Below are 27,732 nucleotides of genomic sequence, written 5' to 3' on the forward strand. Positions count from 1 at the left end.
CGTCGAACTGCCGCCGTAGCTACGTCGTAGGCTGTGTGTAGCGCGCGTACCCTACGGCGTACCCTGACGTGCACCTCTCCAAAAATGTAACAACGCGTCAATTCTACGCAGACACAAGCGCTGTGATTGGTCTGCCAGAACCCCTCCCTCGGGGTTTCACACGCTCCCTAGGTACGCGTCAACGCGGACAACGACACAGAAGTATAAATTAAAACCAACACGTTGCCTACGGCGTATAGGCTCCGGCGTAGGTCCGACGCAGAAGTATAATGAGGCCTTAACACACATACATACCTCTGCTGGTTAGATACAATTTGCGTATTGCTACTTCTTTTTGCTGGTCTAACATGTATTATAAGTCAAAATAAGATTTCCTCAATGATTTATGCTAGAATAAACCTGGGTTCTCCATGTTTCATATCCTCTCCAACAACAAAGCAATTAAACAGGAATTATGTATACAGAAGTGGAAAGCAGGGTATTTCGTATAACGTGTACGAAACATAATATCATAGCAGATGTCTTGGCCTTATAATTGTCAAGCCACCAACTTTACAATATTTGGCCCACTTGAGATGGACTAATTGGTATTTTCTCAATCCACTTTTTACTTCTAGTACACTGAAGTAAACAGTTACTTAAAGGTTTAAAATGTGTATATCTGTTCAACAACTCCATTTCCAGTGACCATGGACAAACCAGTCTGCTTGATTGACACTGGGTCAGATGGGAAGCTGTGTGTGCAGGACTCAGCACTACAGATCCTGCAGCAGATCCAGCAGCCAGTGGTGGTGGTGGCCGTGGTGGGTCTCTACCGCACCGGGAAGTCCTACCTGATGAATCGCCTCGCAGGAAAACAAACAGGTTAGTACTGAGAGCATCCAAAAGCTTAGGAGAAACATCATGCAGTTTAAATGAATGGCCTTACATGCACAAAAGTCATTGAGGGAGGTTTTTGGTGTGGCATTATCAGGGTTTGCGTTGGGCAGAACCATCGAGTCCAAGACGAAGGGCATCTGGATGTGGTGTGTGTCTCACCCCACTAAAGCAGGAACTACTCTGGTGCTGCTGGACACTGAGGGACTTGGAGATGTTGAAAAGGTGACGTAACAAGTAAACTACTAAAACACAACTAGCATCAAATGTCACAAGAATACTTTCACTTTAAAGGAAGAGAACCATATTCATATAAAAAAAACACAGTACAGCTTATTTAAATAGGAGGCAGCCAGGCAGGGAATTTAAAACAATGTTTTCCTAACTGCCATGCACTTTCTTTTTTTTACTAGCTTAACTTTAAAAAAAAAAGGGTAACTAAACCCTAAAACCAACTTTTTTTTGTTAATGATCTGTAAGACTGGGGCTTTATTAGTGCTGGTCATTGATTTGAGTAAATGTTTTGACATTTGGGTATAAAGTGTTTTATATGGTGTAAAAACGTCTGAGTGCTGCCCTCTTCAAGTTGAACGGTGGCTACTGCAATTGAATTTTCCTATTGGAAGTTGTTTCCCCGCGTGACGTATGCTGGCTCTGCCAACGGCTCACTACCCCTGGCACGAGCTCACCACCACCTTCGCTAGCATCGTCGGCATCAGGAGTTAAGACCGCAGTTCGAGCGGCTCGAATTGATAAGAGACGCTAATACAATGCTAAATCATAAATCAGATGTATGTACAATACCATTATGATGTCCAGCAATTGATTTAAACAGTACATTGTGTTTAATTTGTCATTTGATGTATGTATGTACTATAATGGTCCAGTGGCAGAACTTTGCACAGAAGACTGTGCGCGAGCCACAAGAGAACACTGTATGTACCACTGATCGCAGCGGCAACGAGCACTTTGATCACTTGATTTAAAAAAATTACACATTTTAGCGCTAGATCGCCTCTTATTTAACAAACGAACGAAATGAATGCTCTGCTAGAGTTAACTGGAGATGTTTTATTTATTTGTATTGGTACATCCGTTCCGCGAGATGTTTCAAAAGTGTTGGGGACACAATCGACCCTGGCAAAAAGTTGTGGGGACATGTCCCACCCAATCTGCCACTGCAGGTCTCAGATGCACGCCCCCTGGTCAGCCCCGCCCTCGGTTCGTCCCCTCTGTCTCTGCTGGGCTCTGCCCACTTTTCCAGCATTTTTCAAATATAGCCAGTGGGTGTAGTTCGACTTTGACCAGGGGTTGAGTTACACTTTAAAGAAAATCTGATTAACACATGTTTACTTGAGGCTTTTTACAAACATGTCCACTGGCACTGACTATTTTGAGCTGATTTAGCCACGTCAAAATAAAGACCTAAAAGTTGTATCTTGCAGTTGTTGAGCAGCTTTCATTGAGATGGATGTGAATACAAATCCAAGGCTACCTACAGTTTAGTATCTAACTCCATGATTAGTGGTTGATCTTTATAGATTTTTTGATGGCCGATGGCCAATATAAAGCTGATAAATCTGACATATATCGCTTATGTAATTTAAATTTAACGGTAAATAACATGTGCATACCAGTTGCTGCAATGAGGCCCTGTGTTGTACGGGTATAGGTGTGTCTAATGGACAGATAAAGAATAGGCTCAATACGTGTGCATATGTAACCTGTTGAAATACATCAGTGTATTATTAAATGTTTCGAACATCATATTATTAAATAATTTAGTCACAAAATTGACAAAGCAAATCCATGTGTTAGAAAACTAGGCTATATCACTCATTCCCATTCAGAGTAATCCACATTTTCTATTGTTTTATAAAATTTACGGCATAATGCACACTTCATGTGTAATAATCTAAAATACTAGCTAGTACTGTACAGTAAAAAAAGTGCACTTCATGCACTGTAAAAGTAGTCGGTTGCACTTTAATTTACAGTATGTGCACTTTCAATGTACTTGTCTAAGAAAGTACTGGGTAATATAAGGGAACTATGTTCAGAATGGGTTAAGAATAGGTTTAGGGGTAGATTCAGGACTAGTACCTAGTTATTACCCAGTTTTTGTAATTACTCTAAGTATATAGTATGTTCATGCGAAACAGGACTGTAAAATAATGTGCTACCAAGTAGTCCAGAGGTCTTCAATCCTGCTCCTGTAGGGCCACTGTCCTGCAGAGTTTGGTTCCAACCTGCTTCAGCACGCCTGCCTTTGAATATTCAAGCAATTCTGAAGTGCTTGATGAGCTGATTCAGGTGTGTTTGATTAGGGTTGGAACTAAACTTTGCAGGACAGTGGCCCTCCAGGAGCAGGATTGAAGACCTCTGAAGTAGTCAAATAGCTGGAACATTAAGCATTTATACGATAAATTATTTTATTATTATTTTATTATTTTATTTTAATTACAGGTGCTCTAAGCGATGTTGGGTGACGTCACTTCTTGTTGACGTTTGAAGTATTGTCAAACAAAATGGAGGCAAACTTGACCCTCCCTCCTCCTCATCCTCATCCCCTCCCTTCCGTGCTTCCTGAAACAATCATGAACGAGTCGAAGGCTTTTCCGATGTAAATTCAGGACTCTGCGCGTTCCTTCTCCTTTTCCCTATTCTTTGCTATTTGTTCATAGGAACGTCGACTCTTTGGTCGTGTGTCGGCCATAGTCATTGTCGTTGTCTAGGAAATCTCTCCTCTAGCTAACTTCCCTCTTCATGCTTCTCTCTCCTCCACTCCCCACACCCCCCTTCATGTGCACGCGCACTAAAACTTCTCTTGTTCATTTATTTATAAATTATTGTTGGGACAAATTTGGGAAGATTGTTGGTGGTGTTACATTTGCAAATGTATGCTATAAGCAACCCAAAATCACAGCACTTGCTGAGTTCATGGGCAACAGCATTAAGTGTGAACTGAGTCACTGAGATACTGAAAACCCTGTTATGATGAGCTTTTTGCGTGTAAATGAACAGTCCCATTCTGAAACAAGCAAAGATGTTTAGACATCTTTTGACGTTTAGTGGAACACTGTGTCCGTATTCAACTTTCACACTATGAAGGCTACTACTGCACAAACAAGTAAAACGTGTAAACGAATTAAGATGGAGAATGGGAACTCATGAATAAAAGTCCAGCATATGACGTTTATTGGCAAAACAGAAAAACTTATTGGGCGATGCTGATCATTTAAAAAATGGCAAAAAAACCAACAAACTTTTGGTCGACCCATGTCCATGATTGTCTTTCTTCCTCACAGGGCGACCCAAAGCATGACACAAACATCTTCTGTCTGGCTGTGTTACTGAGCAGCACTCTGGTCTACAACAGTCGAGGGACGATTGACAACAAGGCTGTATTGGAACTGCAGTATCCTTCTGACCATTTATAGATACCTATATAGATCAGAACAAATAAGTACACTACAGGCCATGGGAGAGGATTTGTGAACGGCAGTGAAGCAACACAACTGACACTGGCAAGTCATGTTAATGACAACACTGCAAATGTTGTATGTCCAGTTTACATTCATACTAAACAGAATGTACTGTCTGAGCGGTCATATTCTCAAGTTTACTTAATTTCTATAGTGATATATGTATTACATTTTTACCTAAAATGAGGCAATGTAAGTATTATGGAATGCCAAACACTCTCATCTAATGTCTGTTTCATTCATACTGAAAGTCCACAAGTGAGACTCACAAAGTCATAAATCTTATGACGTTCCAGGAAATCCCTAATATGTTCAAAGACATCCAGAATTCGCTGCAACTGAATCACACGCAGATAGAGACGTTTTGACTGATGAAACACGAAGACAAACACGATTTAGACGATACTTGATTTATTTGTTCTTTAAGTTTCATATTTTCATGGAAATAATGTATATTTATAATGCAATGCTAATAGACATAGCCTTTATCACATTACAGTAGGGCTGAAACTAGGGATGCTCCGATCGATCGGCCGGAGATTGGTATCGGCCGATAATCACATTTTATGACTCGACCGGTACTAGCCGATCTCACAAACCGATCATAATTTGATGACGTCAAAACGTGAGGAGGTACATGATGCGTGGGGACTTAAATGATCTGGCGATGCAGTCATGTCATCGCCGGTGTAAAATGACTATAATGTTTCGATAAACAATAAAAACAATTAGCTATTTGCCGTGTATGTTACAAAAAAATCTCACATGGAGGAGCAGTGCACCTTTCTGAAGATTATGCTTCGCTCGCTCAGTCCACACAGCGCCGCTCGCTCAGAACGGCCTTTGTGACATGCTGGTTAGAAAATATGTGAAATAAGTTGGGCTGCCCATGAACTAGGGATGTCCCAATCCGATCCACGGCATCGGTATCGTGCTGATACTGGCCCAAAATACTAGATCGGATATCGGAGGGGAGAAAAATTATTATCCGATACTATGATCCGATACCCATTAGGGGTGGAGTACTGAACGTACGTTCGGTGCATGGATTTTAAAATAAATAAATCTCGCGTGCACATTAATTAATGTAATACGGAACTAACGTTACTGTTAGATACGCGCATATGCGGGTTCTTTAGGGACACCTAATCTGTAGCCCGCCTTAGCTCTGAACGCGCGTCTATATCGCTTCAAACGCTCACTTTATCATTATACGCGCGCGGCGCGTCCTATTCGCTTTGAACGCACGAATGGATTCAAACTGTTCAAGCATCGAACTAGACGCGATAGACGCAAATTTGACGCTCTATTCGCGTTTGGTGTGAACGCAGCAAAATGAACAGGCTGCGATGTGCGATGATGAACAGTGTGTGTGTGTGTGTGTGTGTGTGTGTGTGTGTCAGAGAGAGAGAGGCACGGGCGCGATCGAACAGTGGAAACGAAACATAAAAACATACTCCGTCATTTTCATACAGGACATCATTAAAACTGCAAAAAGTGTTTAGCCTACTTATATTTGTGTAAAACACAACATTGTGCTTTTGTCAAACTGTAAACTCTTGTCAAACTGTAACTGTCACCCAACCAAAATCACACACACACACACACACACACACGCTGTTTAAAAGCAAAAATGATCTCATCTTTTGGACATTCATCATTGCATTGGTTTTCATTTCTTGTCCTAAAACAGAGCACTAATCTGTTTATTTTTAAGTTACACATTCTACATTGAATAAAAAAGAAAATCAAATGTGTTTTTTAAAAAGTAGTATTATTTTATACAGAAATAAATGATTTATAATTCAGATGAGAATAAAGTTAAAGTTACTTAAAATTTTAAGGAAACAAATATATTGATCTGAAATATAGCAAATTAATTTGAAATTCATTCAGGTTACCAAACATATCTCAAGGTCTTGAATAAAGGCTGGCAGTCTTTCATTATCAACTGTTGTTGTGGACTATATACTGGAGAAGTATTTGTTCTCCTTTTGAGTGAGATGTTTTTATGTGGCTAATTGAGCAAAGTGCTTCCATTTATATTTTATTATTATTAGTATTAGTTCAAGAATAAAATAAAAATATCGGATTGATATCGGTATCGGCAAATAGCCAAAGCTGCGGCATCGGTATCGGTATCGGAAGTGAAAAAGTGGTATCGGGACATCCCTAACGTGAACGACTAAAGTTTTTTTCTAGTTGACTAGTAGTAGTTCATTTAAGCCATTAGTCTAATCGCATATTTATATTAATTTAATTAATTAAATACATATGAATACTAAACCAAAATTAATGTTTATGCAGCATGCTACATTTTAATTGTTTATTAATAAACTAGTGTTTTCTGGCTGCAAAGATACAGTTGGCGATGCTGACTCACCATCTTCGCATGTAGTGAACGCGCCTATAGAGAGAAATGCACACGTCATACGGATTAGCAGAAAGTAGCCCATTACTTATCGATTTGAATTGTTGTTTTTATTAAAGTAGTAATTTCAAGCTTTCTATACATATATTTCTCAGGTCTGTGAGGCAAGTAGCTTATACGCTGAGTTTCGGTTCATTTATGAGACGCGCTCCAGTTCACGCTCCGGCGCCTCCGTGTCCTGATTATATTGTCTTCTATATTTGCGTCATTTATTCAGTCCAGGCAATTGGTTGATGAAACATTGATTGAAATTAAGATACAATTTTTACAAAACGAAATTCACTTTAAAGAATGGCTTTCTACAAAACAAAACTTAATTAAAGTGGTCAAAATCATGTCTGACCCACTCCAAATGTCTCCTGATATATTGGGCATCTTATGATCCTATCTTACCCAGCTCATGCGGTTCCTTTTTCATATAATCAACATAGATACAATTTTAAAAAGAACATTATATTATTTAAACATAAATATGAAACGTATTTTTACGTTTTTTAAGTTATATTTCAGCGTCACACCGCTCCGCTTTTCTCACATGAGTGTAGCCTATACATGCATGTGTTCATGCATATGGGGGAGGGATATGATTTTCGAATAATAATCAAATACCCAGCGATCTTCGAATATTATTTTTGCTTGAAATCCCCATCCCTACTGAGTTGCATCAAACTACTCCAATTTGTTCTTTTAGGAGTTTAAACATTTTTTTTGTAAATTAATTTTGTCCTGCTCAGACTTGTATTGGACAATGTTTACGTTACATCAGACTTCTCCATTTTAGGTGATTAAATGTTTATTTTGTCCTCAAGTTTACTATTGGACAATTTTTAAATAAAAATTGTGTCAATTTTCTCCATTTTGTTTGTATTTATCTTTGTCTTATATTAAGTATATTAAGCATCGGTATCGGTTTCGGCCAGTCACCATGACAAGAAATCGGTAATCAGTATCGGCTGCAAAAATTCTGATCGGAGCATCCCTAGTTGAAACTAACAATTATTTTGATAAGTGAACGCAAGCTTTTGGATGGCCTGTAAGTCTGGAGTAATGAGTTTAGATAAAAGGGAGCAGAGCCAGTTGTTGTTCTGTATCAGTGCCTTGAATTTGATACGAGTGGCAATTGGCAACCAGTGCAATTTTGTGAGGAGAGGTGTGACGTGTGCTCTCTTTGGCTTGTTAAAGACCACTCTAGCTGCAGCATTCTGGATCAGTTGCAGAGGTCTGACAGTGCAAGCTGGGAGAACAGCCAGAAGAGCATTACAATTGTCCAGTCTGGATATAACAAGCTCTTGGACAAGGAGTTGTGTAGCATGCTCTGATAGGAAGGGCCTGATCCTCCTCATGTTGTATAAGGCAAATCTCCAGGACCGGGAAGGTCTAGCAATGTGGTCTGTGAAGTTCAGTTGATCATTAATCACAACTCCAAGGTTCCTGGCTGACCTTGATGGAGTTATCGATGACGAACCTAGCTGGATGGAGAAGTTGTGGTGTAGTGTTGGGTAGGTTTCGCCAAAAGGTGACCTGTGGAGGAGGTTGTTTTGTGTCCTAAGGCAGGTTGACGTTAAGAGTGAGGAGGAAGTGATCTGAGGTGTGTAGTGGAGTGACCAGTTTATGGTCAGTGGAGCAGTAGCACGTGTAAATAAAGTCCAATTTGTTACCTGATTTGTGAGTAGCCGCAGTAGGTACTCGTTTGAGTGATCGAATGAGGCAACCAGAGTGTGGAAATCAGCAGCCTGAGGCTTTTCTAGGTGGATGTTGAAGTTTCTAAGAACTACGAGAGGAGTACCATCTTCAGGGAAGGATGAGAGTAGCAAAGAAGAAACCTGCGCCGGCAGGAGAGGAGGAAGGAACTATAGTACCCGCACTAAGAGCCTCAGAGAGGTAATTCTCAAGAGCCTTGCGCTCAGGAATCGACAAAGAGTACAGTCTGCCGCGGGGTGGCATAGTACCGGGAAGAAGATTGATACAACAATCATAAGAACGATGAGGAGGGAGAGAAGTGGCCCGGGAACGGCTGAAAACCGCTCGCAGATCGTGATACGTCTCCGGCACTCCAGACAAATCACCTGGCTCCTCCTGAAACACAGAAACAGAAGAAACAGGAGGTATAGCAGAGACAAGACATTTAACATGACACGACAGGTTCCATGACAGGATTGTTCCCTTAGACCAGTCAATACGGGGATTATGCAGAACTAACCAGGGATGTCCTAGCACTATGGGAGAAAAAGGGGAACGGAAAATTAAAAAGGAAGTGGTCTCGCGATGATTTCCAGAGACCGTGAGAGACAAAGGAACTGTCTCACGCCAGACCTTGGGAAGGGAACTACCATCTAGGGCAAAAAGGGGAGTGTCTTTCAGATCAATGAGAGGAATACCTTGCTCACGGGCCCAAGTCTCGTCAATGAAATTCCCCTCGGCCCCAGAGTCTATCATGGCGTTGGTAGAGACTGAGAACCCCTGCCAGTGCAGATGAACCGGGATGGTAGTGTTGGTTTGATGAGAAGGGACCAGAGAAGTAGCGCTCGCCAGTATCCCTCCTATTACCGGCGAGCGTTGGCTTTTACTTGACACATTGACACAAAGTGCTTGTCGGAGCCACAGTAGAGACAGAGCCGATTAATAATTCTCCGTTCTCGTTCCTTTGAGGAGATACGTAAGCCCCCCAGCTGCATGGGCTCGGAAGCAACCTCCGTGACAGTAGAAGATGGAGAAAAGGATGGGGGTGGAGAGAGAGAGACAGTCTCAGTACTTCTCGCTCGTCGTCGCAGGTCGAAACGCTTCTCCACTCGGATGGCGAGGTCGATGAGTGGATCGAGAAGACTGGGAACCTCCCTGGCGAGGATCTCATCCTTGACTTCTGCGTTGAGCCCTTCCAGAAAACGGGCCACCAGCGCGGGCTCGTTCCAGCCGCAAGTCGTAGCAAGAGTGCGAAACTCTATAGAGAAGTCAGCGGCTGAACGTCTCCCCTGACGAAGAGAAGAGATCAAGCGAGAAGCCTCGGCTCCATGTGCCGAGCGATCGAAGACGCGAATCATCTCCTCCTTGAACAGGGAGAAACGATCCAGAAAATCCGCCCCCGCATCCCAGCTGGCCGCTCCCCACTGACGAGCCCGCCCGATGAGGAGGGAAATCACGAAGGCGACCTTGGCGCGGTCCCTGGCGTAAGTTGAGGGTTGAAGAGAGAAAATTACTTCACACTGTGTTAAAAATGAACGACACTGGGTTGGCTCACCCGAGTAACACGGTGGATTATTTATTCTAGGCTCTGGAGACGTGGGCAGCAGAGATGATGAAGAGGGTTCTTGACGGAGATGATGCAGCTGCGCGGCAAGATCAGACACCTGCGCAGCCAAAGATTCCACCACGCGTCTCGTAGCGGTCAGTTCCTCTTCATGCCTGCCCAGCAAGGCACCTTGACGCTCAACAGCAACTTGTAAAGGAGTCTCGTTCGCTGGGTCCATCTTGGTCAGATTGTACTGTTGTGAAGTGAGAAAAGACCCAGCAGCGAATGACAGTCAAATAGTCCTTTAATAGAATGAAAATGAGGCAGCCACCAGCAAGGCGAGTAAACAGAAATCTTCTTGAGAATAATCACAACAGAAACAGCCAAAACATACGGCCAGTAATCATCAACGGAAAAATCTTCTTGAGTGCGAGCTTAGACAGTGGTCAGCGTAAATGCTCGGGCACAGCTGGCGGCTAGCCTCTGGTCACACAGGAGAGTGCACAGAAGACGCACAGCGGGGAACTGCAGCAGCACTAGACACAGAGAGCTGGTTAGAGCATAAGCAGTGTAATACTTGCAGCTAGATGAATCCCCGACAGGATAGGACAGGACAAGACAGGATAAGGAAGAGCGGGTGTGCAACAAGATACTTCTTTCATCAGTAGTCAACGAACAATCTGACAAAGAGGCAGGAGGAAGAGAGAGGAGAAGTAGCAAACGTAATCAGAGAGAAAAGGGGACAGGTGTGATGTACTTTGAGTAGAGCAGGAGAAGATAGGAAACAGCTGGGAAGAGGAGAGTGAGTGATTGAGTGCGTGCGTAAAACGGGTGAGTGTGATAAGGCAAGTGACCAGAAGAGGGCGGAAAAGGATAGGAAGAGCCAGGATCATGACATATATATTGAGAATAGCAGAGGGCCTAACACAGATCCTTGCGGCACTCCATAGTTTACTGACGTTATCTTAGATTTTTCCCCATTTAAACAGACAAAATGGTAACGGTCTGATAAGTATGATCTAAACCAGTTTAATGCTTGTCCCTGAACACCAGTGTAATTTTGTAGTCGATCTAAGAGTATTTTGTGATCTATAGTGTCGAACGCAGCGCTAAGATCGAGTAAAACTAGTATTGAGATACAGCCTTGGTCAGAAGCTAGAAGTAAATCATTTTTTATTTTAACGAGCGCAGTGTCTGTGCTATGATGCGGTCTGAATCCTGACTGAAATTTTTCATAGATATCATTTTCTTGCAAGAAAGAGCACAATTGAGCGGACACAACTTTTTCTAGTATTTTAGACATAAATGGAAGATTTGAAATTGGCCTGTAATTTGCTAGGTTATTATGATCTAATTGTTGTTTCTTAATGAGAGGTTTTATAACTGCCAACTTGAATATTCTTGGAACATGACCTAAAGATAAAGACGAGTTAATAATATTGAGAAGAGGCTCTTCCACTACAGGTAACACTTCTTTCAGTAGTTTTAGTGGGTATTGGATCTAATAAACATGTTGTTGGTTTAGATGCAATGATAAGTTTATTTAGCTCTTCCTGTTCTATAGTTCATCTGTTTGTTTGGGTTCACTGAGCAGCTGAGATAGATCAGGTAAGCTATTTAAGAATCTATCTATAGTGGTTGGAAGGATTGTTCTGCCTGGTCGATAACGTGGCGCAACATGACAAATTTCAGCAGTACGTAGTATGCAAGTTACCATGTAATGGTCAGTGACATCATCACTTTGCGGTATAATATCTGGTTGGTTGGATTGGTTCCATGTGATATAATTAAATCTAGTGTATGATTAAGACGATGAGTGGGACCAGTGACGTTTTGCTTGACCCCAAAGGAGTTTAATAAATCTGTAAAGGCAGCCCCTAACGCATCATTTGTGTTATCTACGTCTACGTGTATGTTAAAATCTCCAACAATTAATGCTTTATCGACATTGACCAATAGATCTGAGAGAAAGTCTGCAAACTCTTTTAGGAAATCAGCATAGGGCCCTGGAGGTCTATATACAGTAGCCAAGGCTAGAGATAATAGGGATTTCCTTCTTACATCTAAGAGCGTAATATTTAGCACAAGTACTTGTAAAAGTAAAACCTGTGACCTGTTTTCTGAGTAACATTAAGAATATCTCTATAGATTGTTGCAACACCGCCGCCACGACCAATCAGACGGGGCTCATGCTTATAGGAGTATCCTGGTGGAGTAGACTCATTAAGACTGAAATAATCATTTGGTTTAAGCCAGGTTTCAGTAAGGCAAAGTACATTGAAACTATTGTCTGTGACCATTTCATTTACAATAACTGCCTTAGGTGTGAGCGATCTAATGTTTAGAAGACCTAGCTTTAGAAATTGTTTTTGTTCACTAATATTGAGATTTTCTGGTTTAATCACAATTAGATTTTTCCTAGATCCTACAGTAGATTTAATGTTTGACCTCACTAAACGAGGAATAGACACAGTTTCTATATAATGTTCCACATTGGTACTTATATCAATTAAGTTGGGACAGCAAAGACTGTGATTTGGACTTTGACTTACTAGTCATATGGTGTGTAACAATTGAAGATCTCATTCAGACAGATATGTCATCCAGGTGGGGTAAAGTTTTAAACCTAGGATCCAAGGCAGTGCTCTCATTCAGGAACTGTTGAAGTCTTGGGTCTGAATACCTCTCTTCAAAATGTGCCTCTATAGCAGATTTAACATCCTTTACAATTGTTGAATCTGTGTCACTGTGTTTCAAAGATGTCAGGATGGTGTGTTGTAGGGGCATGACCATAGACACAGTAGGCTGCTGTTCGGAACTCATCAAGGTTGTAACTGTTTTCATGGGCTTCAGTACCTGACATACATCTTCCAGAACAGTCACATCTTGATCAGAGAGGGTGATAAGGTCTTCAGCATTTTTTTTATGTCTTTTTCTGCAAGTGCAGAATAGGTAGCAGCTTGTTGCTCTAAATAGCGTGTGATCATGTCATAGCTGGAGTTCCACCTTGTAATGACATCTTGAACCAGCTTGTGAGGAGGAAGCTGAAGCATGTCTTGTTTTGACTTTAAGACGGCTGCTGCAGTGGTGCTTCTGTGGAAAAAAGTGACCACCCTCCTGACTCTGCCCAAAAGACGGGAAATCTGGTTTACTCCCAACCCCTTCTGGGAGACCAGATTCACAGTGTGGGCAAAACATCCAATGTGTGGAGACAATCCAGCTGCATGTGAGGCATTGACAATGTTCTTTGCATTATCAGTTGTCACAGGAATTGTTGCATTTTGTCTGTTCAACTTCCATTCCAGTACCACTTCCCTCAGCACTTCTGCTAAATGTTCACTTGTGTGAGCTTCATATATGGGGCGAGTTTGAAGGACTGGATTTTGAATTTCCCAGTCATCATTAATGTAATGCGCTGTGACAGTCATGAAGCTCTGTGTTGCTCTGGAGGTCCAGCAATCTGTAGTCAAGGCCACTAAATGTGCACTGCTCAGACCTTCAATAACTTTCTCATTTACATTATTGTACATGGAGGGTATCACCGTAGCTGTGAGATGCGTTCTACTTGGGATTTCGTAGCGCGGTTCTAGCACGCTAATTAAATGCCTAAAACCGGAGTTTTCCACAACTGAATAAGGTCGCATGTCCACGGATATAAATACTCCTAGCGCGCTTGTAATTGCCTTTGCACGTGATGAGTTATTGGAAGTTTTATTCCAAATGAAGACGGGAGAGTAGTTTGTGTTACAGTTGTCGGTTTAACAGATAAATCTATGTTTTCGTGGTGCCTACGGAGATGCCCTGCCATGTTAGTCGTGCTGCCGGTGGAATAATGTGGTATACGTACATAGCAGAGCTTGCAAACTGTGTTTTTTTTTGTCAACAACACGAATGTTGTCAACATAACTCACTGGAAATCCAAAATACTTCCACACCGGCGACTCCAGTGAAAGAGGAGGGGGTTCAAGTTCTGTCAACGGGTCTCCTGTGTCTGCAGTTGCCATGCTATCTTTTGGCTGATTGTTGTAGCTGTTAGGTTGACTCGCAGCACTTCAACACATGTGGGTTTTTTTTCCGCTTGGCAAGCCGAGCTGACGTGACATGGGGGCGTGGCAGCATCGACGATTCCATTTTTTGATTCGATAATCGAGATTGAGCATTAATTTCGATCGATTTCAATTTAAAATCGAAATCGTGACACCCTTAATCATTTTTTATTTGCTTGTTACACAATGGAGTCTAACTTATTGTAATAATTATTTATTTCTATTACACTTAGAATTATTCCTTGGCATCCTCACGTACTAAACTGCATTTTGTTTTATTGTTGCGTGCTGTAGGTATTATTATTACACTATTACGTCGTGTGCAGAGTAATGTTAACATTTAAGCTACCTGGTGAGAGAAAATGGCACTAGCAAAGAGTTGGAAAGTTGACAGCGAAAATAGGACATACAAAGAAGAATGGAAAGACAACTATGCGTTCATCCTTACTAGGTTTGTGAATGCAAAGTTGGTGTGTCTTATCTGCGACTAAGTTGTCGCTGTTTGCAAAGAATATAATATTAGACATTTCATGACGGCTATTTTAGAGGTGTCTAGCGATCCACAGACTCTTTTGAATGTCTTTCAGATCTTTTCAAATTAAAAGCTCTCAATTCATCTCAAAATAAAACGTTGCTGCAAAAACATTCTCATAATTTTAATTTAACCCTCTGGGGTCTAAGGTGTTTTTGGGGCCCTTGGGATGTTTTGACATGCCCTGACATTTGTGCTTTTTTCAGTTATTTATAAACATGATAATGGCAAAGGTGTAAATTCACTCTATATAGCACAAACAGGGCTACCATAATATGTGAGCAACATGAATGTAGATGTTTGTATTTTTAAGAGAATAATGTTTATGCGTGGTTATTGGAAAAAATAAAAATGAAAGTTGCTGAAATAAGACCACAAAACTCATACTAAATATGTGTCAAGACTTTTGACTAATGGATGTTGTCGCTTCGAGTTCTGGCTTCAAAATTATGTGAAAATAGTCTTGCTTTATCATTCACATAAACCAATACATTGATTTAAATTGTGTAAAACAGGTTTTGCTTGGAAAGCCAATATGCGAGGGGGGGCGTAAAGGGGGAGTAGTTTACACCTGAGAATACAATGTCCCACCCACTCTGCATAATGAGCCATTCATTCAGGTGTGACACTGACTGAGCCACAATGCAAGGACAAAAGATATATTTAGAAGACTTATATTGACCATTTAAGATTTTGCTTACATCTATCTTATAAATATGTTTTGCTATTTTATTAAAAAGGTTACAATTACAACAATAATTACAATTTCAACAATATTTCAAGTGTACTCTTTCTTTGTAAAAAAATTATTATAGGCCTACATTTTATCATATGTATTCATTAGTTTGAATATAGGCAACATTGGAACAGCTAACATCTTAGTTGATGACTATTTTTGACAAAAATAGTATTTTTATATAACATATGAGCAGAAATTGCTAAACAAAAGCTTATTTGATGTGGCAGTATATTCTACAGTAAAAACTGTACCCAAATCTAGTCAACAAAATGTAACAAGACTAACGTTGTTTTTATGAAATATTAGGGCATATAAATGTTAATTTTCAGTTTAATACGTTGCTTATACAAATAGCCTACATTTTATTTCAACATATTTCAGTCGATTTTTACTCATCTCAGTATAGCAATACAGTTTGCTAAAACATCATCATTCATTCAGACACAGAAAGCGATTTAAATTTAAACGGTCTTTTTGCGAGCTGTGGTAAACAGCGCACATCTCTACCGTTCATTCATTCACAAACAGAAACGCGATTCACTTGAGAGGAAAAAAAACGTACTACAGTATTCCTCAGCTCAGTCGGATCCTTGCTCCTCGAAATACCCGCACTTCTGAGGTACATTTTCCATTATTATTATTCCTCACAGCGCTGCGAGACGGTGTAAACAAGTAATGATCTGAATAAACTTGTTTTCTCGAGCTGATATGGGGGCGTTCACAGGTTTGCGTGGATTGCCTCATTCATTTGCGTTTGAATAGCGCGCGCTCTCCGGGGCGGGTCACATTACATTTGAATGAGCTCTAATGAGCTCGACTGGAATTGCTCTTTTAATACAGATTTCACAAGCTGAGAATATTTGTTTTTTATATATATTACTTCATTTAAAAGAAGAGAATTCAAGCTTCATGCCTGTGTGTCTGTATGCCTGTTTGACTGAGTATTCGCTGAGTTATTGTTCATTTTCGGACGCGTTTCAGAATGGACTTAACTGACAGAGAGAAGGCAGAACTCGCTTCGTGTTTATTTTTCTTTATTTGGCAAAAAGCACAACACTTTGTTTTTATTGTGAGTATACACAAAAAAAATACACACTTAACAGGATCGATTGATGTATGAAACTTGTTTGTAATATCAAAGTCAACAGAGCAAAATTAATCTCTTTTGAACTGATTAAAAAAAGCGAGCTGGTATCGCCGGCGATACCGCCGACCCCAGGGGGTTAAAGGCAAAATCACTAAAGACAAAGTTTTTGTGAGTAACTGTTGCTGTCTTTCTATTTCAGAACTAGACGCTATCAAAATAATCTGGCTTCACTGGCCCGTGGGCCACCTGTTGCCGACCCCTGCTCTAAGTGATTTAGTCTTGTAGATTAGACTAGTGCGGATGCGCACTTAGAGTGCACGCTTTCACTGCGTGATTTAGTCTTTATTTATATAATTTAGTAGCTAATAAATATCACAAGAGTGCAGTTTTTCTCCAAATATCAGCATGATAACAAATGTGATATTGATTTTATACTATATATATATATATATATATATATATATATATATATATATATATATATATTGATGATATAAGTTTAATAAACGTTAATATTACTTACATTTTATTACTTACAATATTACTTACATTTTAGACACCATATTGCCTGTTTTGCTCTATTTCACCAACGAAAAAAGTTCAGAACAAAGCCACACGGTGTTTCACAAAGCGTGTTTCCTTACTGAGTGAATCAGCGAGGGCTGCCAGGGTACTCCTTGATTTTATACTCACCTGCAATGTCGTTATTGAATGCAGTTGGACACGCCTCACTACCGAAACTATTTACCAATGTGAACAAACAAGACTTAACCAACGTGACTATAACACGTGAGCACAGTAAACAAACAACGTTTCAATCTTTCAAATCTTTTCCAATTAAAAGCTCTCAATTCAAAACAAACAAGACTTCACCAACACGGCCATAGCACGTGAGCACAGTAATCAAACAATAGTTGAAGTTACTACAACTGTGCTATAATCAAGTCAGGAAAATATACAAAAACTCTTACAGTTACTGTCACCTCCTGTTGCTTGACGGCTTCTTCCTTTTGTTATTAGATGATGTACCAGTACGCCAGCGGTACCGCCGTCTACCACCTTCTCAAAATGATCTGGTTAAGACTCCTATTTGAGAGCTGGTTGAACAGGAAATATTTAAGCCTCGTCAATGTAGATCATTTCATGTAATCAGACAGTGTGTGTAAATGCTGTGCTGTATACCTACTGTATATCCTACCGTACTCCAGGTTTAGGAGTAGTGTACTGCAAAACACTATAGTACAGTAATGACTCTATTGCATAACCTTACCTGGACGTATTGGCGACGGAGTTCTTTGATGCACTCACCGTTCCTTTCAAAAGGAACTTTTTATAGTTGTTTCAGTATAGCTAAAGTCAGAGAAATTGCTGCAATGTTCCCAAACAAAAGGTTGTCCTTTACAACTCTGTACTGAATGTCCTTCAGTTTTATCTCATTGTCAGCAATCACCATGTTGACAATAGCAAGTTCCTGTTCTTCATTTAGGAGCTTTCTTCTGAGGGAGGTAGACGCTGAATCCTTAGAGAGACAAAATACAGTTACAAATTAGTGACCGGAGGCATACAGTCACTGTAATACATGGTAAAATTATTTACACTTTCCAGTAGGAGAAGCCCTTATACAATATCCTACCTGTTGTTTTCTTGTCAAATCTGGACAATGGTTTCCACTGTGTCCCGGCTGAAATTGGGCTGTAGTCATTTACCAACCTCTCTGTATGATAGCCCATGGTTTATGACATGGTCTATGATAGTAGCTCATATTTCATCAGTTACCCTAGCTCTTGCCCTTCTTTGAGCGCCACCACTCATTCTAACTCCTCTCCCTCTACCTCGTCCAGGCATTCCTCTCCCATGCCCTTGTCCCACTCCTTTACCTTGTCCTGGTATTTGTCTCCCTTGCCCTTGCCCCACTCCTCTCCTTCCTGGTACTTGTCTTCCTCTCCCCTGCCCTTGCCCCCTCCCTTCTGTGCTGTTCTGACATACAGTGTGAAAGTATTTGTAAATTTGGCAATGTGATAATTGTATAGCCTACACAGATGGATATTGTGCTAACTGTGTTAAGTGTTTAGGAAATAATTTGTCATAGCGATCATACAAAAACTGTAACACCATGGTTTTGCAGCGGCAGTAATAATTTTGGTTTATTACCTATTTTATTTGTACTCAATTCACATAAGACATGAGAAGAAAATGTGTGATAACTTAATTACCTTATTCTTGCTGTTATGTTTAATGTTGATACCCGATCACTTTCTTCATAGCTAGGCTTGGTGATACGTAATGAAAAGTATTGGTGAAAAGTAATTAGCTCTGTTGTTGTGAATTGGCTTAGTAGCTCATGGAATGACATTTAAAATGATTAAACTATGCATCATGAGTTTTTGGCAGTTTGTGTTCATGCCTGAACAAACGGTCAGATATGTCACTGAACTAACAGAGTGCATCAAGGTCAGATCATCAGATGAGGATACCGACAATTCAAGTGAGTTTGTGAAGTTCTTCCCTAGTTTCATCTGGGCTGTGAGGGACTTCACACTGGAGCTAAAGATCGACGACAAAGACGCAACAGAAAATGAGTACCTTGAGTTTGCTCTGAAACTGAAACACGGCAAGTAAAATAATACTGCAAATGGTTATTTTAAGAGTCCTCACAATCACAATTAATTATTGTCACTAGCTTTTCAGACTTAATGGTTGTCAACAGATCTTTTGTATTACTATTTTAAAAATCATAATTTATTGAGATAACATTTATCATTTCATAACATTTGACCAAAACATTACTGTGGTAAATTGTTTTGGTGTTCAAGCTTACTATTTCCCATATTTCAGAAATATATGTCCAGTCACAATTTTATCCAGTAGGTCAGCCAGCTACACTTTACTCATAGAACAGACATGCTCTTCTTAACTTCTCTACAATTGAGAGCAGCTAGAGAATGTGCTAAATTTTTCTAGGAACTTCCAGAAATGTGATGGAGCACAACTTGCCCAGGGAGTGCATCCAAAAATTCTTCCCTTCCAGGATGTGCATCACTTTCCCCTTTCCAACTGCGCCAGAAAATGTGTCTTGTCTGGAGAGCTTAAATCCTGCTGACCTTTCCTCTGAGTTCTTGAAGGTAGCAGATAAATTCTGCAAGATTGTCTTTAATGACAGCAATGTGAAGAAGCTGAAAGATGGAATCACAGTGACTGGTAGAGGTGATTCAGGAAGAAATTTGAAGAGTTTGCATGTATTTACAGATGACAATTGTTTAATACCTTTTCCGTATCTTCATGTTTGACCTATTTCCATCTTTGAAGTTTTGGGGCATTTGGCAAAAACGTACGTGGACACCATCTCCAGTGGGGCTGTGCCGTGTCTGGAGAATGCTGTGCTCGCCATGGCAATGATTGAGAATGAGGCTGCAGTGAAGGAGGGGCTTCAAGTTTACAAGAGTGGAATGGAGAAGCTGAAGGACTCATTCCCTCTGGAACTGAAGGATGTGTTCTCAGAACACCAAAGTCTGAGCAGTATGGCGACACAAACCTTCATGACACGTTCCTTCAGGGACACTGACGGGGAGTGCCTGAAATCTCTAGAGGTAGACCGAATCTCTTCACAGATTCCAGTTTCAGTTCATCTATCTATAAATTATAGGAACGTCTTTCTATCTGTGTGTCTGTTATTCACATATCTCTTGAACCATTAGTCAGATGGATTTCAAAGTTGACAGGGATCTTGCTACGGGCACGAGTAAGTGCAGTGCCAAGTTTGACGTTGTTTGGATTAGAAATGCAAATTATATAGTTAAATATATTGATAAAAGAAGCACACATTGGCTTTTGCCACTCCCCCTCTCACACTGCACACTTATTTATTGTATGTCATGGAACAAGTAACTTTGTAAGGTCCAACTAAAGATATACTTGAGTATATTTGATTGTGCTAAAATGGAACTATTGCAAGTATACTTTAGGTACACTTTAATAATCTTGCATATACAGGATCTTACCAATAGTGATATTAAACACATATGCTTAATATTGAGAAATATGCATTGTGCAATAAAGAACAACTCTAAATAAAGTGTAATTATAATATTTAGTAAGTCTTAAGCAATATGTCAGTAAATATATTAATGGGTTTGTAGTCTAGTTAGTATGAAATAAATGTAGGCCTATTTTAAATAGATTTTGGATTTGGTTTACACAAGGGCAGACTCTGCATCCATTGCCTCCTACGTTTTCTCACCGTCACACACCTAAATCAGAAACTCTTAAGAAAATCCAAAGTTACCAAAACTCATAATTTTCTTTTTATGCAAACCAAAGAAAATGTTAGGTTTGAACTTAAACATCTAGTTTGTTTCTGCTAACAAGTGCTGTAAGGACAGAATTTCCCAATGCAAATGTAACAATGCGCAATTTGCTAATTAAATTATTTTTATGATTAAATGTACAATATAATTAACTGTATTTGAGTTCTACACTGTAAAATCGAATTAGTTAGACTTTAAGCATGCAAACCAATTGCTTTTATAAGAATAGTATGTTGTCCTAAAAAAGGCTTAGTTAGTATAGTTCACTTACACAAGAATCATAGTAACTAAAAAAGGACAGTAGTTGATAATTTGTTACTATTGTTGTGTTTTGCAGGCTGATTGTTGAAGTCTGTGTGACTCAAGCATGGTCAATTGCAAGATTTTATAACAAATATATAGAGATTATATCATCCCAACTAAAAGTTTCACAAGATTTTTTATCACATAACTGTTATTAACAATTTTTTTAAAAGATCATTATTTGACATGAAATAAAGTTATTTTATATATCATTCATATATAATATTTATTACTTCGCTTCCTTTGAATACAAATAACTGTGATTTCTTTTTGCATCACTGCATCAACAGGAAGAGAATTGCAATAATAAGTTTCAAGTGCGCAAACAAAGGGAACACTGATCACCATAATAACGAGTTCAAACAAAAACATTTGAGTAAAAATCAACATCAGTTTATGAAGTCAGCTTATGTGATGTTCTCTCAGTTGTATTGACAATTGAAAAGCTTTAAGATGACTTTGGGAAATGAGTGAATGCAAACAGAGAAAAATAACTGCGGAAATTAGTGAAAAGTTTATTAAAGGGGTCATGAACAGGCTTTTTAATATTTATTTCGCCTGTGCCTTTTTTTGGACTAACAAGGAAGTTTAAACTTACAGGATATTCTTATAGAATGATGACCACTTATATGTCAAAAGCTCAAGGGAAAATTTGATTTCTCAGTTCATCATCCCTTTAAGAATTGCCCCGCAAATTAAGAATTTTTTTTTTTTTTGCTTGACAAAATGACACTCAAACCAATCAATTAATCTGAACTAAAAAGTGTTAGTTAGAATCACTGTTGGATTTTAAAGTGTACTTGTTGAGTATATAAATAGTATATACAATTTTTGAGGAAATGTGTTTTGAGGTGCAAAAAAAAGAAAAATCATGAAGTAAATTTTATAATTATGACCTTTACTTGCAAAGCATCTTTACATACATATAGAAAGTAGTTAAATTATGTAATAATGCCAAATAAAGAAAAGAACATATAGTCAGTTTGAAATGGTTAAAGAAATTCACGTACTTGATCATAAGTTGTATTACTTTAGTGTATTCCTAATATACTCCAATGGATCTACCATAATACACTTTTCCCATTAATGGTACTTTAATGGCCCATTGCACTTTGAAATGTGGACTTCAGCCACACTTGTGGACTTCAAAATATTATGAATTATTAAACAAATAATTAATGTTATCCTGAACAGTCCTCAAAAATTACACAAAAAGTAAAAAATTCAAACAAATTCATAAACTTTAACAACATGAAAAGTAACAACGTAAAATGTATTCAAATAATTTCAATTCATGCGTCACATTTAAATTCGCAGCACAATGCGAGACTTTCATTGTGTTTTACATCAGGAGCAAACAGTTCTGAAGAACATTGAGAGTTGAAGCCCGCAAGATAAATGTTAAAGCTGGTTTTATTTCATCCACATGCACTGAAACACATGCAGTTCTGCATGTTCACATTCTTCCGAACGAACAGAACTTGTCTGTGTTTTAGTGTGGCACAAGAACAAAACTTTAGGCTGATTAAAGCAATCGCTTCCTGCAGAGTTAATGAAAGATCATGTCAGATAAAAGGGGAAAAGATTCTGCAGATGATATTTAATGTTGTGTCTGCTGGCTTTTATTTCTTCAACAGCTTCAAGTTTAACGCACTTTCATGTTCTATAGCTACAGTCACGTACCACTTATTGCGCCTATATTGAGACTTTCCTTGTGCCGTCATTGATGGAAAAATCTGTTTGCTTAAAATAAAACTTGTAACAGTATAGAAAGAACACAAAGTAACCGCCATTTTGCATAATGTATATCTGCGTGGTAATATATAGATACCATATAATGATAAGAATATAATAATATAAGATACATAATGTATATCTGTGCAACTGGTAAATAGAGTGAGTTTGTGTCGCAGCAACCTGTGTTTCAATTCCAGTCCGAAGGGGTTCCTACATTCAATGTACATATCTGTTCTCATTGATGTTCTGATGATATGTGAGTTATTGTTATACTGTAATTATATGTAATTATATGGTGGGTGTCTGTAAAAGGTAAATTTTTAAGCTGTGCCATTATTTATAAAAAATTACTAAATTAGTAATTATTACAATAATGATGCCATTACCACACTTCAAGTGTACTTGAAATGCCATTGCAATGTGTTTTAAAAGAACTAAAAGTTTATTATCAGTATAATATTAATGTATGTTCAACTCTCTTACAGTGCAATTGTAATGTCACCAAAATACATTTGATTGATACATTTATGCTGAGTGAATTCTGCATTTCAAAACTTAAATACAAGAGTATATTTAAAGTGTACTTGGAATAGTTACACTTTAGCACAAACAAGTATCTTAAATACAACTTTAGTTGAACTTCAGCACTAATTTTGGACAACTAAAGTACAAAATTAGTTGTTCCAATTTAGCAGACTTTAAATATTCCAATTTATAGTGGGCCACAAATAAACTTAGTTATACTAAAGTACATGTGAATATTGTACTTAAGTATACTATTTTTTTTCACTAGGGAACACTGAAAAATGTAATATCTTTTCTGGCCCTTCGTTGATTCTGAATACATATTGCAAATGCAGTATTGCAGTGTAATTATTTTGCCGCCCTCTCCTGGGGTTCAGTGGTACGAAGGGATGTACAGATTGCTGAAATGTCCTCTGATTCATTGGAGAACTGCTACTGACATGCTACATGTTATATTTTTAGGAAAACATTAATAAACTCTTTGAGGGATACCTGTGCCAAAACGAGCAAGCTTCAAAGAGACGATGTGAGGATCTCTTGTCATCCCTCTCGGCACCAATGGTAAAAAATCTTAAGCAGGGCTTCTATGCTAAATCTGGTGGCTATGATGTCTTCTGCAAGGATCTGGAGGATATTGTGAAGAAATATAACAGCCAGGCCAATAAAGAAGTCAAGGTTGTGCCCATGTCAGACAAAATCACAGGAACATGACCTCTTTCATCATCATCTTCATAATTATCAATTCTTTCCTGTATGTCAATAGGCTGAAGAGGTCCTGCAGGAGTTTCTCAAGCAGAAGTCTGTGGATTCTAAAGCCATTCTGCAGGCTGACAAGAAACTGACTGCGAATGATAAAAAGATTATGGGTGAGGATTTTAAGTCATAAAATCCCAATTCCCTTGTTTGGTGTTCAAAGGTTGAGGTACTTATGAGAGTGCTTCTGCATACTGAAGGACACATGGACAGGTGGGTCAAGGGTCCAAGAATAGACTCTGTTAAGCATCTTCTGTACAGCACTGGTGGATCCAAAAACAAGGGAAGATGATCTGTGTAAACCATTTGGAGTGGATAGAAGTGGTTTACGCACAACTAACTAACATGATCAGGCTCTTTCTCTGCCTCCGGAGAGACTCTTTCTTTTGATATATTCACCGTTTAAATAATAATCTAAAAAAATATTCTGGGGGTCATAGGTTTGTGAATCTGATCAGAAATGCTGGTGGTGGCTAGCAACTTAAAAATACTCTGGCTGGGGAAGAGTTAAATTGTGTATTAGTATGTTTAAAAGCATTAGCATATTTCCTTATAGCATTCACATATTTCCTTATAAAGCAATGAATCATATTTAAAAAATATATTACCATGCAGAATCTATCTGCCTTAAGAGGGTCACACTTCATATGAGAAGCGTGGTGCCATGTATTTAAAATTCAAATGAGTAGTGAGTAGGATCCATGTGCAGTTTATTTAAATAGCACAAGCTCAGTGTACAAACAGGTGTGGTTTGAAAATACCAGGCGAACAACAATATCAGAGACAGGACATACAACGTGGTCAAAACAGGCAGTGGTACGAGGCAGGCAGCAAACGACAGAAGTGATAGTCCAGGTAAACAGAAATCAAGGGCAGGCAGAGAAGAGTCGTAAACGGTAATCCAAGGCAGGGTCACAACAAAGGCAGAAGATACAACAACATAATAACGCTCAGAAATGCAGCCGGGGGCAAACAAGACTTAATGTGTGATTGAACAAGCAGGGTTTAAATAGTGTGGTGATAAGGATCAGGTGTGCAGTAATCAGTTCCTGTATGTGGTGTTAGATTTTGGTGTATTTGGCCAAGCAGTGGTTTGGGTGGCTCGCCAATGTATTAGATTTCTCCAATACATAAGATAAGTAAGCTTGACCAGAGTTCTTGTGGGGGAGAAGAATTTATTGAAGGTTTGTAGTGTAGCAGTCCTTCAGCAGCGATGTTAGCATGTCGCCCTTCAACAATCTTAACCCAAAGTTCTGTCTGTTTGACTGAACTTTATACATGAAGACAAACGGGCTACAAACAAAGGAAAACTGTTAGGACCTCCCACAGGAGATCGATCTATACTGCAATCTACCTTGAGCAATGTGGTTTCACACCCATCAGTTTCTATGGGCCATTTGTCTGTATGGGCCATTTGGTTCACACCTTTACAGACACATACAGAGTTGATTAAATCTAATGCACAGTAACCATGTAAATGCATCTGACTAAAGTTAACTGAAAATACACAATCTTTCAGTGGGTTCTTGGGAAATGGAGTCCAAAGCTAACATTAGTACTCAGAAGAGTGAGACAGGGGAATCTTCACCAGGCGTTTGTGACAAAATCCTTCCACGCCACTCACATAGTTTTACATTACATGACAAGTGTCCCAAATTAGCTGTAAATAAATATTAATAATCAATCATAACTTGTTATAATTGATTATGAATATTTGGATCAGTTAATAAAACTAACTTATTGTAGTAAAAGAACACAGTGTTAATTGTTTATTAATTCTAAGAAATGTCTTTCTTACTGTGCAGTACTACTAAGAGCCTGTAATCAAAATCTAAATCATAAAATAAACTTTGTTGCAAGCAGAGAATCAGAACCAAATATGTATTGTGCACAAGTTTTATTAACTGAATAACAAACATAACTAATCTAAACACACACACATACATGCATGCATAGGTAAAATGGTGAGTGACAGAATGAAACCAGAAGCAGGAAATGGAACTATGGGAAAGATCCATTTAACTATGAAAAGAACCATCAGCTTATTATTTTCAGAGCACCTCATTAACTGTATACTTGCATGGCCTTTGCATTGAAACATTTTGTGAAGTTTCTGAAGAAGGATTTTGATGGACCCATGGGTCTCAATCGATTTCTTCGGTGTTGACTGAAGAATTGGTGATGCACTTGCGTGGTTGGTTTGACTCGTTCCCATGGCTGAAGTGCAGATTGTGGCCTGCCGGCCCTGGGCCGGACACACATAGCAAACAGGAGAAGGGAGGAAGTCGGAAGAGTTAATGGTGGGAGTTGCGATTGACTTCTTCTGCATTTAATGAAGACATTGTGCCACACTCCTGATGTTGTCCTTAGATTCAGTTCTGGTTGAGAGAGTCCTCTCTCTCCTGAATGAGCATATGGTTGGTTGTGAGTCAAGCCCTGCTGCCCTGAGGCCTTGTGTGGCCATGCAGGACAGCTATGTGAACGTACCGAGAAGGCCAAGAGAAGGAAGAGCTTGTGTAGAGGCCATTTAAAGTCTGAGAAAGGTCACACCTCTCAGGGTTGGCTCGACCGATTTATGATAGATATAACAAACACACACTGCATTCTATGATAAGTTGATATACACTAAAGTGAGTCATTAAATGAGGATTAATTAGAAAGGAGACACAATGCAGGTGAGGTTACATTGACCGTTGGTTCTATCATAAAATACATAGTATTAAAAGACACTACACAAGACAGTAAATCATTCACACAGTGTTCTGGGGTGCATGTTCATTCATAGACTTTCCTTTATTCATTTATGGACAAACTGATCTGTTTTAAGGGCTGTGGGTCTTTCCTATGGCCTCTGCTTTTTCCACGTGACCACATTTTTAACAGCAATAAAGCCAACTTATCTGACCGTAGTCATGGTAGACCCTTCTTGCCCTTGTTGGGGGGATGGAACCATAGATCCCAGAGTGAGTTTTAAAGATTATTTGTTAAATGTAACAAATAATTGTGTCTGATTTGTCTCAGTCGTTACAGTACCTACTGACATCATCCTCGGCTATAAAATACATTGTGTATAGACATTTGTTCTGTAACAAGTTCGCTATTTTGTTAGCATGCTTGAAAAAAGTTTTAAAAAAAAAGTGTGACCAGTTTTACAGTAAAATGGAGCCCCCGTAAACATCATGGTTTGAATTTATTCTCTCATCTGTTTTCTTCCTTCTTTTTTGCCAATGAATGACCAGAGGAAAAAGAGAAAGCAGCCCTCCTGAAGCAGGAAATCAAAGCTAAAGAGGAAAAGCAGCGGCAACTCCAAGAGAAGATGGAAGCAGAGAAACAGTGTAATGAAGAGAGGATGGAACAGATGAAGGAGAAGAATGCTGAGGAGATGAAGCTCCTGAGAGAGGAGGCTGAGCGTGCCATGGACTGCAAACTGAGGGAACAGGCTGCTCTGTTGGAGAAGGGCTTTACTGAGAAGGCAGACAAGATGAGTCAGGAGATGGAGGAGTTCAAGAGACGAAACACTGAAGCTGAGAGTAATAGAGCTAGAGAGTTTGCAGTGATTTTAGACAACGCCAACAGGAGACATGAGGAGACTATGGCTATGATGATAAGGCACCATGAAGAACGGATGGAGGCCATATTGAAGATGAACCGGGAAGTAAACTCAAAACCCAGATGTCCTTTAATGTGA

At 39.2% G+C, this 27,732-nt stretch overlaps 1 protein-coding gene across 1 annotated transcript; it reads left to right on the plus strand.

Annotated features, from left to right (window-relative positions):
* Positions 1-685: 685 nt before the first annotated feature.
* Positions 686-27,732, plus strand: LOC311289065 (guanylate-binding protein 4-like; the record flags this gene model as incomplete). Its single annotated transcript, XM_084406824.1, has 9 exons — positions 686-864; positions 974-1,101; positions 4,185-4,294; positions 18,843-19,033; positions 19,384-19,626; positions 19,729-20,009; positions 23,754-23,966; positions 24,055-24,157; positions 27,284-27,732. Exons 1-9 carry the CDS (start codon positions 690-692, stop codon positions 27,730-27,732), a joined length of 1,893 nt encoding a protein of 630 aa, XP_084262950.1. The 5' UTR covers positions 686-689.

This window comes from Rutilus rutilus (assembly GCF_951802725.1).
Source record: "Rutilus rutilus genome assembly, chromosome: 4".
In the NCBI taxonomy this organism is placed as follows: Eukaryota; Metazoa; Chordata; class Actinopteri; order Cypriniformes; family Leuciscidae; genus Rutilus; species Rutilus rutilus.